Source organism: Rattus rattus, chromosome 2 (genome assembly GCF_011064425.1).
Source record: "Rattus rattus isolate New Zealand chromosome 2, Rrattus_CSIRO_v1, whole genome shotgun sequence".
Taxonomy (NCBI): domain Eukaryota; kingdom Metazoa; phylum Chordata; class Mammalia; order Rodentia; family Muridae; genus Rattus; species Rattus rattus.
The window spans coordinates 16,779,673-16,795,980 of NC_046155.1; the positions used below are offsets into that span (position 1 = coordinate 16,779,673).

Consider the following 16,308-nt stretch of genomic DNA (forward strand, 5'->3'; position numbering starts at 1 on the left):
AGATGCCCTTCAACAGAGGAATGGATACAGAAAATGTGGTACATCTACACAATGGAATATTACTCAGCTATCAAAAACAATGCCTTTATGAAATTCATAGGCAAATGGTTGGATCTGGAACATATCATCCTGAGTGAGGTAACCCAATCACAGAAAAACACACATGGTATGCACTCATTGATAAGTGGCTATTAGCCCAAATGCTTGAATTGCCCTAGATGCACAGAATACATGAAACTCAAGATGGATGATCAAAATGTGAATGCTTCACTCCTTCTTTAAAAGGGGAACAAGAATACCCTTGGCAGGGAATAGGGAGGCAAAGATTAAAACAGACACAGGAGGAACACCCATTCAGAGCCTGCCCCACATGTGGCCCATACATATACTGCCACCCAAATAGACAAGATGGATGAAACAAAGAAGTACAGGCCGACAGGAACCGGATGTAGCTCTCTCCTGAGAGACACAGCCAGAATACAGCAAATACAGAGGCGAATGCCAGCAGCAAACCACTGAACTGAGAACAGGAATCCCACTGAAGGAATCAGAGAAAGAACTGGAAGAGCTTGAAGGGGCTCGAGACCCCATATGAACAACAATGCCAACCAACTAGAGCTTCCAGGGACTAAGACATTACCCAAAAATTATACATGGACTGACCCTGGGCTCCAAACTCATAGGTAGCAATGAATAGCCCAGTAGGAGCACCAGTGGAAGGTGAAGCCCTTGTTCCTGCTAAGACTGAACCCCCAGTGAACGTGATATTTGGGGGGAGGGTGGTAATGGGGGTAGGATGGGGAGGGGTTAGGGGGATGTTGGCCCGGAAACAGGGAAAGGGAATAACAATCGAAATGTAAATAAAAAATATTCAAGTTAATAAAGAAAAAAAAAGAAAAAAATGTACTGTGGAAAGAAAATAGAATAACATAAATTTAAATGTAATGGCCCTGGACTTTTTTTTTTTAAGATTTTCAAAATATAAATATATTGATTCAAAGTCTAAGGAACAGAAAATTCTACAGCAGGTAATCAAATTATAAAAGTAATTTATATATTTTAATAGTCTTACCTAAGTATCCTGGACATTTTAACCATAATTCTTTCAAAAAGGCATTTCCTTTCAAGTCAAATTTTCTAATCTCAACTTCTGTTCCCAATCCTAAAACACCCATTTCCAGCACAGGTAGTTCACAGTCTCCCACAAGATGATAGAACTGAATCAACACCTGCAGAAGAAAGGCAAAGTCTACATGTCACACACGTGCTGAAAATATACAAATACAGACAAGCAGTACGTGGTATACCACAATTAAATTTAATATTGATTTTATATTCCCCCACACATAAAGCATACTTACACTGTAGAATCAGCACTAAAAAACCATGTACTGAAAAACTGACTATAATATACCACTTAAACACTAGTTCTTAAGGAAGATAATCTTAGAAAGAAGATAAACTTTAAAAAACATGGAAGAAAACCATTCACCAAGTCTTTACCTTGGGCAGTGTCTATTAGCAATGAGATTATTTGAGTAAACTGTACACAGTATAAATGACAATTCATATAGCCCACATTTATGCAACTTACCTCTGCTACTTCAAATCGCATGCTAAGTTGAACAAAATTCATTGAACTATCTTTCTTTTGTAATTTTTTCCGTCGAGTAGATTCAACGCTACATGACACTTGAGGATACTCTTCCAAGGGACTACATGGTGCATCAAAAAATTCCTCCTCTGAGTCTAAATTCATGAAATATTTTGTTTTAGTTAACAAAAGAAATAACATATGCTTAACATTTTTATAATTTTTCTCAAATAAATGTAAGCATCAAAATGCTATGGGTCTATATTAAAAGTTGAACACAAAAGCTAGAAAAAGAATATAAAAATTACTTTTAAATAAATATAACATTGCAAAGAATAAAATGTATGAAAAATATAAATATTTAATATTTAGCTTAAAAACAATTTCTTAAGGTTCATTTTCATTTCCTATTATGTGCACATGTATCTGTTTGCAGGCGTATGAGTGAAAGGACCCCTGGAGTCCGAAGAGAGGCCATGGATTCCCTTTAGCTGGAGGGTGAGACCGTAGAGAGCTGCCCCAGTGTGGGTGCTACGCACTGAACTATGATCCTACGCAAGCACAGAATGAACTCTTAACCACAGAGCTATCTCTCTCAACTCAAAAAATCAACTTTATAAAAAAGCAGTAGTCTATTTCTAAGTTAGATAAGAAATGATTATAGCAGAAAACAATACCAGTGATTGTGTACAATATGAATACTAAAAGTAATAGGCTACCATGATCACTGTTTTTGGACAGTGTAACAGAATTTAGTTTAAAACTCTGCAATATTATCACAGAGGTCAGGGCCTGAAATGTTAATAAAGCACCACTTTAACTACAGTTTGATTTAGTATAATTTTAGTTATCTGTAATGAGCCATATTCTGAAAATAATACATGAAAAATTAAACTAATCAACAACTTAAAAAATCCAAACAGTTTTTAATTGAGAGATGTAAGGAGTTCTCATACTACCTGCGCCAAACATGACTTATCCGTTTGTCAGTAGATTTATTGTGGGCTAAAAAGAAGCTTCCTTCTGATGTTCAAAGTTCACAAGCTTGCTGGAATGAACTAACCATAGACAGCAGTAAAGATAGAAAATGTGAACTGAGGAAAATCAACCACAAGACTGTGTGGTTGTTCACGTGATCCAATGAGGTCCATATATTCACAGCCCTCTTTACCAGGGAGGGAAAGAGGAGGACTGTAACAACAACTTTAGGGAAGACTAAATTACTTAGGTGAATGAATGGGTCCAATGCTTGCTCAGACATTAGCTAGGAAAGCTCTTTGAGAACTAAATGTACCAAATTGATTAACAGTTGCCTATGTGCAAATTCAGTAGAGGTGTGGTGACGTTCTTTAAACTCTCCCTATAGGCAATGGTTAATGAGAATTTAGGAAGAAACTATTGTTAGCTGCTGGTAACTGATTTTCTTTAGCAGATTAGGCGTGATATCTTACTGAAAGCCTTTCCCATCATCTCTACCAGGACTTTAAAGTGAGCAGGCTGCCATAGTCTCCTCAGAATTTATAGTAAAACTTTGGGATCCAAAACTGTAAAGTTATGAAACAACTTAGTCACACTAGTGGAAGGGGATGGCTAATGGGAAGGGAAAGTCATTCTTTACAGAGATGGCCCCTGCCAGGCTGACCATGCCCGAGAGGACAGCCATGCATTCATGTGAGTACATGTGCTGCCCTACTTGGACTCTGGGGTTATTAGTAATGTTGACAGGAGGCAGAGAGGTAGCCTAAGTCAAGGAGAGAGACAGAACGCTAAGCGTTAGGGGGAGATGGAATGAGTAGTAGTGGATGGATATGATGAAAACACCATAAAGATGGAAGAAATGTTCCATCAAAGAAAAAATATCGAAAAAGAAATTAGTAAAACACAAACACACTAAAGTGAAGTACATCCCTAATTAACTAAACCCGTTAGATCACATAACCTCAGACTTAACCTCTCTTTGCTCACCACATACACATTTTCTCTGGAGAACACAACATTTTCCCTGGTAGACTTCTCTAAAATCTTGAAAATGTAGAAATATATTTTTCCCAAGATGCCATGAAAAAAAGATACTTGATAGTGACATATTTTTAAAAATTAAAAATAAGTTTTGTATGCAAATGCAGATGTTAAATTTTATTTTCTTCCCTTAAAAAAAGAAAAGAAATAAGAGGCTTACTATCTCAAATTTCTTCAAATAATACATTTTAAATTAGGCATCTACAAACTTTCTTCTTTTTTCAATTCTAAACTCAATAATGACTTCTGTTACAGATTCTTGGACTAAAATCAGAATTTATTTTTGTCCAAGTGATTCTGCTACAAATGTAACTTTAAAGAATACTTATATTATTTAAAGAATTTGAGCAAGAATGTCTCAGCAACTTAGGAACACTGCTGCCACCTGGCATTTTCTGTATTCCCAATGGTGCCCGCCGTCTTGCATAAGGATGCTATTGTGATGGTTGGTTTACAACAGTACAGAGAAGCATCAGCTTCTTTTCCCATGGATTCTAAAACACACATAGGAAATTACCTTTGCACTGCTACTACATTTTCAAGACTTTAGGTAAGCCCCTCTATGATAAAGCCATTCTTTTTAAAATATTTAATATTTTAAAACATAATATTTTTATTTCTTTAAAAATATTGAGGTTTTCAGACAACATATTTTGATCAGATTTGCTGTCCCACCCCAAATTCTTCCTAGACCCACCCATCCACCAACTTTGTGTCCTTTTTTTACTTCTTCATCAATGCCAATGTGCTGCCTTCCCCTGAAGCTTCTGATAAGCCTGCTGACTTTACTCTGCATAACCCTCACCTCCATCTGCCATTCTTTTCCAAGTCACCTTTCTACAATTTGCCTCCCTCAGCCTAGAAGCCCAATTTTTAATCACTCTTTTGAGTGACTCATTTCTGATTGTCTCCCATGTACACGACATAAATTTTAATACCTTTATTGATTTTTCTCTTATTATTCTTTATAGAGAAATGAAGACGTTTCTACCCCTATACAAAATCATTTGAAGAAAACATCCCTCAAAATGTAAACTACTTCGATTAGGCACAGTAATAGAAAAGATTCTATTAGGCAGCTTTCACTTTACCATCTTCAGTAGCAGACTGCTCCAATAAAGGGATTAACTTCTGAGAAATGTGTGACACTGGCATAGTAGATGCTTGAATCTGAAATAGAAGTAACTCACTGTCAATTAGAACACAGACCTTTTATTCAAATTTATATGATAATCTTCAAAAAAAGCTACTCAATTCAAACAACGTTAGAAGATAACAGGTCCAAAGCAAGAAAATTAATAGCAAAATATGAAAGTTCAAGTGCTTTTAAGTGGTTGGGGTTGTAGCTTAGTTGGTACAGAGTACTTGCTGAAAAAAATCTAGATGTGACTTTCCTCCAGAACCACATATCCCCTGACCCCACACCACACAAAGGTAGTCATTGGAGATCATGGCATTAATCCTAAAACTTGGAGACGAGACAGAATGAGAACAAATCTATATCATCTTTGGCCCAGTCTAAAAAGAGGAAGAAGTTGTTTTACAGAGGTAACATGCTCAAAGTATAGTATCTACTTGTATGAAAATGGCTATATAAGTTATTTTTAAAGTACTTTTATAAGTTTGATGGTAAGTATAAACATGGAGTATTACATGTAATATAATACAGTAAATTCCTTAGGGATCTGTAAAGATTCTGAGATCTGTTTTAACTTGGCAATTTATTAGGTTCAGAAACTAGCTCCAGGACATCATTGAGAAACAGCTTAAAGCCTGATATTACAGCCTCTAAAATCAAGGAGTGTAAATTATTTCAATTTTTAATGATACTTTGGCAAATATACTGTTTTATGGAAATTAACTAATAAAAAAAACATACAATAAAGTTTAAACAAAACTGACTTGAAAGGCTAGGCAGACAGATCTCTAGAGGTTCCAGGACAGCCAAAACGGTGCACTGTGAGACACTATGTCTGAGAAAAGTAAATCAAAATAACACAACTGAATCTTGAAACAAACACACCAGTACTTGAAACAAAACATTAATATACCTGACCTAGAAGAATCTTACATATTCTTTGTTGATCACATTCCCTAACATCATCAACCATAATATTGCTTTTATTTGGCTGTTTAAACTTAACCTCCTATAAAAAGACTTTCTAAACAATACAATCCTTTTTAAATGTCAGAAAAGTAAATTATTCCTACATAAACTTTTCTATGGCATTCTAATTTCAAAATGCCTCCATACAATCTTGCTGTAGGAAGGTATGTAACAGTTAGTACATTCCATCCTAAAGAAAGCTCCTTAAGTAGGAAAGCAGAAACTCAAAATAGCTTCAGGAAGTTGCTGAATCTGACCAGAATCACTGTGTTCCTCCCAGCCACAGTAAGCAATAAAAGCTGAAGAACCCTTCTCTGGCTGAATAAAGCCAGCTGCAAACACTCCTCCCATAGAGGATGAGCTGCAAAGACTGAGACCAGAACAGCTGCCTGAAAAAAAGTAGGGAATATCTGAGATGCATAGAAGAGGTTAAGTCCAACTGAGGCACCTAGAAAGAACATTCTCCAACCTGTTAGCTGCCTATAGGCTTTAGTGTGCTCCAGAATTCCAGCTTTATGAGCTGCCACCCCTGAAGGTGTTGACTTTGGTGGTACAGCTGTCTTTGAGTAATCTCTGCTCCTGTAAATAACTCCTCACAATCCTGAAAATAATTACCAATAAAACTCATGGTTCGCCACATGCGTGAACTCTACTTGGTGAATTGGGCTTTAATGGTATCCATTCTTTGGTCTGCTGTGGGCTCACTATCTCAGGTGAGTGAGATACGTTTATTGAATCTCCCCAGGAAAGGTTTTGTCACAACAGAAGGCTTACTGATTGAGGGCATTTTCTCAATCAGTGACCCAGCCAGGGTGGGGTCCTAGGTGTTATAGGAAGGCTGGGTAGGCAAGTCAGGAAGCAACATTCCTCCATGGACTCTACATTAGCTCCTGCCCCTATATACCTTCCCTGACTTCCTTCATTGATGGACTGTGATGTGAAAATATAAACTAATGACCCCTTTCCTCTCCAAGTTGCTTTTGGTAATGGTGATTCATCACAGCGATTATAACCCTAAGACAAGATTGCTTTGCTTTCCCATCTCCTGTCCCTCAGGAGAGTCCTTTGACTTCACAATGTAGCTGACTGGCACAACAGGGCTAGCTTTCAGCTTATCAGCTTTGGACATGTCTTCTTCATAAAACTTCATAATAACTTCCAAGATTGTACTGAAAGTGAGAAGCATGAGTATCACTTATTTGAATACTTTGAGGACATGATATGGTTACAATTGGTCTAGTTTAATACTACTGAGTTGCAGGGATTAAAAAAAAAAAAAACCTTTCCCAACTAACCTTATGAGACTAACATGACTGTATAAGACAGTACATACAGAAAGTAGAATCCAATATCTATCATGAACAAACACAATGCCTCAATGACTACAACATATATGCTGAGAACTTTCAATCTGCAATGTAAAATGCTTCAGAATCCACTAGTTTCTGAAGACAAAAACAGCCCACTTGTGGGACATTCTGCATCTGTCTCATGCAATATATCACAGTCAAAATTCAGCCACACTCAGACATTGCATAAAATTACATCCAGGCATGGAAAATACGGATGTAAAGCATACTTGAGTTCTGTGTTTTGACAATGGGGCCTAAATCTAAAATATCTCATTAGATTTATGTAATATTCCAAAATGAAAAATACAATAAACTGAAGTTCAAAGCACTTCTAGTCACAAGTACTTGAGATAAGGCAAATTCACACTGATCTAAATATACAGTATCTGAATTTCTTAGTAACTGACAATGCATAAGCCAGTAAATATTTTTACATTTTATGGGGTACATTCACCATATACATTATAGAAAATGGAAAATATCATATTTTCATAGAACATATATCATATACATGTTTCTCAGTCCCTACTACTCTCCCCTAAACAGCTCACCCTCTTTTTAGTCACTTTCCTCTTCTTGAAACCATAAACCTTTTGAGCAGGCATATGGCACTAAAGAAGTTTCAGATTTAAACCACAAAATGTATTTTCTCACTATTCTAGAAGCCAGAAGGAAGGTCAAGAGTAAGATATTCTAAAATGACTTTTTTGCAGCATTTACTACCTTCAGCTTGCAGACAGCCTCCTTGCTGCATTGTCACTTGGACATGGCTATGTGTACATGTACCTCTGGTGTATCTTGTAATTCCCAAATCCCCTTATACTAGTTACCAACCAGTCCCAAATTAGGGTCTATCCTAAAGTCTTTAAACTTAATCACTGTATTTCAGACCCTACTTCCAAAACACTCATAATCCAAGGTATAGACATAGGGGTTAAGGTTCCATACATAAATTTAGAGGGGACACAATTAAGGCTTAAAGAATATATACAAACCTAACAAAATATATGTAGTAAATGTATGTTTAGTTACAACTAAATAAAACAAGATACAACAGTGCTAAGATTTCAATTTTCCATCATATTATTGAGCAGGTAATTTACTACTATCTTACTAATATTTAGATAGAAATTGACAAGCTGTTATAAAAGTAAAATCATAAAAGCTATTTGAAAACAAAACAAAAAAACTCAAAAATCTTACCCAACCTATTTAAAGTACTTACTATGAAACTGTTATGTAATTATGACTCAATGCTACTGGAAAAAAGAAAGATATAAATGGAAATGGTAGACACAGTAATCACTGAAAAAAAAACAGAACAAAGACATGTGTACATATTTAACATAAAAGAAAATATATAGTTTTCAAATATGAAACTGGGGGCTGTAGAGATGGCTCAGTAGTTAAGAGTACTGACTGCTCTTCCAGAGGTCCGGAGCTCAAATCCCAGCAACCACATGGTAGCTGACAACCATTTGTAATGGGATCCGATGCCCTCTTCTGGTGTGTCTGAAGACGGCCATGGTGTACTCGTTATTTTGTATTTTCTTTTATTTTTCCATAGCTGAGGACCAAACCCACAGCTTTGCGCTTGTTAGGCAAGCACTCTACCACTGAGCTAAATCCTCAACCCTGGTGTACTCCTAGAAAGAAAGTAAGTAAGTAAGTAAGTAAGAAAGAAAGAAAGAAAGAAAGAAAGAAAGAAAGAAAGAAAGAAAGAAAGAAGGAAGGGAAGGAAGGAAGGAAGGAAGGAAGGAAGGAAGGAAGGAAGGAAGGAAGGAAGGAAGGCAGGCAGGCAGGCAGGCAGGCAGAAAGACAGAAAGACAGACAGTCAAGTGAAAGATCTGTATGACAAAAACTTCAAGTCTCTGAAGAAGGAAATTGAAGAAGATCTCAGAGGATGGAAAGACCTCCCATGCTCACGGATTGTCAGGATTAATATAGTAAAAAATGGACATTTTACCAAAAGTGATCTACAGATTCAATGCAATCCCCATTAAAATTCTAATCCAATTCTTCATAGAGTTAGACAGAACAATTTGAAAATTCATCTGGAATAACAAAAAACCCAGGATAGCTAAAACTATCCTCAATGATAAAAGAACTTCTGAAGGAATCACCATCCCTGACCTCAAACTGTATTATAGAGCAATAGTGATAAAAACTGTATGGTATTAGTACAGAGACAGGCAGGTAGATCAATGGAATAGAATTGAAGACCCAGAAATGAGTCCATCTACCTATGGTCACTTGATCTTTGACAAAGGAGCTAAAACCATCCAGTAGAAAAAAGGCAGCATTTTCAACAAATGGTGCTGGTTCAACTGGAGGTCAGCATGTTGAAGAATGCAGAATTGATCCATTCTTATCACCCTGTACAAAGCTCAAGGACCTCCACATCAAACCAGATACACTGAAACTAATAGAAGAAAAAGTGGGGAAGAGCCTCGAACACATGGGCACTTGGGAAGATTTCCTGTACAGAACATCAATGGCTTATGCTCTAAGATCAAGAATTGACAAATGGGACCTCATAAAACTGCAAAGCTTCTGTAAGGCAAAGGACACTGTCATTAGGACAAAACAGCAGCCAACAGATTGGGTAAAGATATTTACCAATCCTACAACAGACAGAGGGCTAATATCCAAAATATACAAAGAACTCAAGAAGTTAAGATGCCAGAGAGTGGAGTAATGGGGTACAGAGCTAAACAAAGAATGCTCAGCTGAGTAATTTGAATGGCTGAGAAGCACCTAAAGAAATGTTCAATAGGCTTAGTCATCTGGGAAATGCAAATCAAAACAACCCTGAGATATCCCCTTACACCAGTCAGAATGGCCAAGGCAAAATTTCAGGTAACAGCAGATACTGGGTAGGAAAGAGCAACACTCCTCCACCGTTGGTGGGATTACAAGCTGGTTCAACCACTCTTGGAATCAGTCTGGAGATTCTGGAGGGAATAACATTTGAAATGTAAATAAAATAAATACAAAAGTCTTTTTTAAAAAAAAATGAAACTGACATATGCCCCAGTGTAGGGGAATGCCAGAGTAGGGAGGCAGCAGGGGTGGGTGGATGGGTGAGCACTCTAGAATCAGCAAGGGGAGGGAGGGCTGGATAGGGAGTTGCTGGAAGGGAAACCAGGGAAAGGGGATAACATTTGAAATGCAAATAAAGAAAATATCCAAAAAAAAAAAAAAAAAGACAAATGTAAAAATAGATTGAGTATGTAAAGATCAAATTAAGAATATTGGCATAAAATTCAGATCAACTTAAATTAAAAGCAACTCTGAGACTACTAAATTTTTAGAAGACACAGGAAAAACTCTCCCAACTTTACTGTAAGACGAAGCTCTCAGAAATAACAATTTAAAAGTTTCATCTAACAAGAAAATAATAAAACCTAGTTGCTCAAAACTCAGAACACATGTTCTTCAACAAAGTTAATAAAACAGGAAGTTCAATAGCACAGTAGAAATGATACTGTAAAACACTTAAGTGATCAGGGCTAACAGGACGGAATGTCAGTAGTTCACTGCCAAATGGAGTGGCAAACAGGGTTTCCCAGACCAGTGTTGCTGCTATTTTCAAACTGTAAATTGTTTGAGTAGAAGAAAATTTAATGATTTTTGAATAATCCAAGGGGGTGGAAATTAAAGAAAAATAAGCTTAGATATTTTCTTAAAGTATTTTGAAAAGAGAAAAACACATACTATACAGTCATGAAGACAAAGGTGTGAGAAAATAACTTGACTACGTACAAATTAAACCTTCATGCATAGTAAAACTAAATGAAATTATGCACTAAAAATCAAATTTTAAAATTACATAAGACTAATACATTTCCATAATTAAAAAAACATAATGCACATAATAATAACCGTTTAAAATAAGTAAAATTCAAGCAGTTATTAGTTTAAGGCAAACATGTTCTTTAAAAGGCATACAAATGCAGAAGGCAACATGTTCCTAGAGTAAAATACTAAGAATGGCTAACACTCAAGACTAGTTAGAGTAGAAGATACTCCTTCACTGTTAATAAATTAATCATCAAGGGAAAAGTTGGAAAATTCACACCAAAATTTAAAATTATACATTTTTCCTCCACTTCACTGTTAGCAATTTATGTAATAAATCTATAATCTAATGTACATATATAATCTAAGACATTAAAAGACACAATTCTGCTGAAAATTTAAATAACTATAAATAATTTCACCTGTGGTTATTTCAACTACTACTTTGAAATCTATTTTTCAATGTAATCTTTCATTAATTCTGAAAGAGACAATACCTGGAATGACCTGGCAGGGGCAGATACATCAGTTACAGGTTCAGGTTTTGGAATGCTTTCCAACAATTCCATAATGCCTTGCAGTTTTTTATCCGAGATTCGCAATGAAACAAGAGGTAACTTCCCAAAAATCTTGAATCTATTGTTTAGAGACAGGAATTACTATAGAGTAACTCTCATTCTGGTTTAAGTACACTAATTAATAAAGAGTGGGACTGAGGAGATGAGTCAGTGCTGGGCAAGCAGGAATTCCTGAATTAAATGCTTAGCACCTACCCCATTCCTGAAACAAGGCAGAAAAACAAAGAGGAGCAGAGTGAAGCTCTTAAATTCAGCAAATATTTAAAAACACAATTTTAAAACTACAACTCACTACAATTTACCTCTTACCTTAAAAACCCTAGATGAATCAGCTTTAATACTCTTCAGAGGGTTATTTTTTAATATTATTTTATTTATTGTCTCTCTAGTATTTCCAAATACAGACATTAATTACCAGTTATTCATGTGACTGTCCTTACAGCTTATGTAGGCTATCAATGCGTACTTGTATCTGCGAGGAGCACAACCCATTTCTCACTCTACGCCTAAGTTCCCATATGTACATGGTTCCTTCAAGAACCCTTAAGCAAGTTCAAACAGCAAGAGACTTTACATCTGAGACATAATTCAAAACTAAATCTAAGTTGTTTTATTTTTAACTCTCTTGCCATCTCCTTTGCTTATGGATAAAATAATCAAGTAAAGAGGAGCTGGGGCCCCCAGAGAGATCTCAGGGGGTAAAGGCACTTAACCTTAAGGGGCACTTGCCCAGTGACCGGAGTTTGATTCCCCAGAACCCACACATGGAAGGTGAGAAAAGACTCCATCAGGCTGGCCTTTGACTTTCACATGCCCACTGTGGTACCTGCACAGGCAAGCACTCGCACCACTCCAGACACGAGAAATAAATATTTTTTAAATGAAGAGAGGTTGCGAAAATGGTTCCATTGGAAGAGTGCCTGCCAGCCAACCTGAGTCTATGATGTGAGATATCCCAACACCAACTAAAAGAAGGACATAGTGGTACCATGTGTAGTCTTGACACGTGAATGGGAGGGAAGGACATAGCCGCATCTCTGTACTTCCAGACTGTCTAGACAGTCAATGTGCTTTACAGTCAGCACCGAAAAACAAGGTCAAGAGTGACAGGAGATTGATGCCAACCTCTGGCATCCACACATATGTGCATGCACACATGAACAAATATGCATGTACACACGTGTAAAAAATTTTTATAAGTATAAGTATGGCCTTCATACAGACTGTTTTAACTCATTGCTTTTACTCCCACCTTTTCCCTAAAATTGATTTTTTTTAATTATACATTTTGGTTGTCAAACATTGGTCTCTAAAAATGTACCGGAATTCATTCAAAAAACCATACCTTTATTTCTAATAACCTAAATATATGTAATTAATCCTATACACTATGGTTTAAAATTGAATGAAATACTGAAAGCACTAAGAAGAAAGAGACTCTTAGCAATAATAGTAAATTTTAACACCCTACTTTTAAGAATTGATAGAACCAGGCATGGATCAATAAAAATTTTGTATCCAAGAGGACTGCAAAGTATTAATCTTCATACATTTCATAGATGAACAGTGAATACGTTGTAAAGTGATAATATAAATAAGGAAGGATAAACATTATATGATTTCACTGCTACCCAGTCCCTAAAACCATAAAATTATAAAGATAAAATGTAAAGAGGGTTTGGAAGCTAGGGGCAAAAGGCAGAGGAGAATGCAATGTTACTAGGTAAGGACTATGGACATTACCTGGAAAACCCTAAATAAAATCCTTGAGATGGATGATGGTGATGGCTCCATAACAATGTGAACTTACTATCACTGAGCTATATACATTGAAAATAGTGTCAATGGCAGATGGTGTAATATGCATACCATGTAGGAAAGTCAATTAAATAAAGCATTTCTTTCTTTACAGATTTACTGAGAAAATCTACAAGTATATGAAATGGATAACAGAACACATACTTGGGCATCTTGATATCCATGAACACCATGGCTTTAGAGAGTTCTATATTGACGTGCATAGGTATCAAAATATGCTGCGTGGATACATTGAGCTTTCGTGCTTCTTTCCAATTATCACCTAACAGAGAAACAGTTCATGGTTATTATTAGCATATTTTTATAACATACATAACCTACAACTGTCTAAATGACATACAAATCAGTAAGTCTTTACATTTCCACTTGTTTTTCCTATTTTGCTTCACACTGTAAGAAGCAGCATAGTTTTAGTTAAACCTACTGTATATCCGTTAATAATCACTATGCTAGCCAGATATTACCACCAAAATAATGCCCCTGTAAGGTAATAAAATGGTCAGGATAATGTGTGTTTGATAAATACTAATAAATGTTCCCACTGATTTAAGATTGTTAATTAGCACTTCTCTAAGCAATGTTTACACTTTCTCACAGGGATTTATAGCCATTACGTTTTAAAAAACAGACTCACAATTTTCCTATAGTTAAAATGCTAAGACTAAACCTGAAATTCACACTGAGAACTACAAAACATATGACTTGAAACATTCACTGTACTGTTAACAGTCACATGCCAGTGAGCTAATACTTAATTCACAGCTTTAGATGTAAATGTAGCTGGGCTGCCGGGATGACTCGTTTTGTAAAGTACTTGCCCATCAAGGATGAGCACTTGAGTTCAGTCCCCTGTACCCACTTAAAAAAAGATAGGATGGTGGTGCACTCTTGAAATCCCAGCATGAAGAAGGTGGCAATGGACAGATTTTTGGAGCTCACTAACCAGTAGTGTAGGCTAAAAAGGGCAAGATCCAGTTCCCAAATAAGAGATAAAATTTTAACTAAATGGATTAGGGGACCAGGAAAACGTTACTAATCATTTTTTAGCTAGTAGTCAATCTTTCTTTTCTTATTTAAATAAAATCACTGTAATGGACTTACAAATAAAACATCACTCAGCTAGATTTACACAGCCAACCAAATATACATATAATACATCTATATTAGCAAATAACTATTCTGAAATATTGGATCTGTGTTTAGGGTTTTACACTTTCACTATCAATTATATGTTCATTCATTAGGCAATGTTAAATGGCGATTTTAACTCAAATACAAGTAAGTTCCAATGACTTACAGAGACTTACATTTCAGAGTATCTCAAAAAACCCAACTAATCACTGGTATAAACCAACCATGAGCATCTCTTGCACTTACCCACTCTGCTATAAAGCAACTGTATGCTTGAAAGCTGAATATCAAAAGAGTCATATGCCCTATGCATTATATCTTCAAGGCTGGCCCCACTAGGTTTCACATCTGGTAATTCTGATCGACGTTTACTTGTCACCTTAAAGTCAATTTTCATAGTTAGACTATGTAAAGTACTTTGAAATTAAATTACTGTTTAGATATATAAAAAGTTAATAGGACAGGATAAATTCACAGAGAGATACACTTATTAAAAAAATCACTGTCCATGAGATGTGCAATAAAAATAGGTATAACACACATTCACATTGTATATGTATCTTTATCTACATATATACATGTACATATGCATATACATAATATACATTTTTACTCTATTACCTACGCTCATGAGAAGTATACTGTCAAAAATTATCTCACCAGGCATAGTTGTATATGCCTTTAAACCTTCACTAAGGAGGGTAGAGGCAGGCAGTGAGTTCAAGGCCACCCTGGTCTATACTGTAAGTCCCAGAATACCAGGACTACACAGTGAAACCCTGTCATAAAAACAAACACATAAAAATAAAAAGATCAGGGATGGACAGGCAACTAAGTGGTTAATACACTAACTGCTCTTCTACAGGACATGAGTTTGATTCCTAGTACCCATGTGACAGCTCACAACCCCTCCCAAAGCCCTCTTCTGGCCAGCACAAGTATCAGGCACTTACATAGTGCACAGACAGACATACAATGTAGGGAAAATATCCATAAACTTAAAAATAAATTAAAAACAATTTTTTAAAAAATTAAAAAAAGACTATTCTGAAAGGTAATGAATTTTAGGTAAGAGGTAAAGCAAATTAGTTCCACTATGTTCATAGAGGCCTTATTAGTGATAGCCAGACTCTGGAAATAACCCAGATATCCCACGACAGAAGAATGGACACAGAAAATTTAATTCATTTACACAGTGGAATACTATTCAGCTACTAAGAATGAGGACATCCTAAGCTTTGCAGGCAAATAGATGAAACTAGAAAATATCATCCTGAGTGAGGTAACTCAGACTCAAAAAGGACATGCATGGTATGTTCTCAATAATAAGTTGATATTGACCAAAAAAAAAAAAAAAGTACAGAATATCCAAGATACAGTCCACAGAACTCAAAAAGGTCAACAGGCTGAAGGGCCCAAGTGAGAACACCTCAGTCCCACTTGGGAGGGAGAAGAAAGCAATCACAAGTGGGGAGAGAGGGAGGGACAAAAGGGAATGGGGAGAGGGGAACATGATCTGGTATTGGGTGGGGGAAAAGGACTGAAGCCCTGAGGGCCAGCAGAAAGAATGGAAACAGGCGACCTTGGGAGGAAGGAGGTTGAGAGGACCCTCTAGAATATACCAGAGACCTGGGAAGTGAGAGACTCTCAGGACTCAAAGTGGAGGACTCTAGATGAAATGCCCTACAGTGGAGAGAGGGAACTTATTGAACCCACCTCCAGCTGAACGACAGGGCATCAAGTAAGGGATGGGGTTGCTATTCCAGTCAAAACTCTGACCCATAATTCTTCCTGTCTGAAAGAAATGCAGGGATGGAAATGAAGAAGAGCCTGAGGAAAAGAAGGTCCAGCAACAGGCCCAAAAGGGGATCCAGCTCAAGGGGGAGAACCCAAGACCTGACACCATTA

General features: G+C 36.5%; 1 protein-coding gene across 1 annotated transcript in view; it reads right to left on the reverse strand.

The window, feature by feature from the left end:
- Vps13a (vacuolar protein sorting 13 homolog A) overlaps positions 1-16,308 on the reverse strand; it is a 210,438-nt gene that overhangs the window by 124,491 nt on the left and 69,639 nt on the right. Inside the window, exons 21-26 of the mRNA XM_032891688.1 lie at positions 14,647-14,779; positions 13,414-13,531; positions 11,371-11,509; positions 4,705-4,783; positions 1,595-1,749; positions 1,073-1,229 (exon numbers count right to left, since the gene is read on the reverse strand). Of these exons, the coding sequence (XP_032747579.1) occupies positions 1,073-1,229; positions 1,595-1,749; positions 4,705-4,783; positions 11,371-11,509; positions 13,414-13,531; positions 14,647-14,779 (781 nt within the window). The remainder of the gene's footprint in view (positions 1-1,072; positions 1,230-1,594; positions 1,750-4,704; positions 4,784-11,370; positions 11,510-13,413; positions 13,532-14,646; positions 14,780-16,308) is intronic.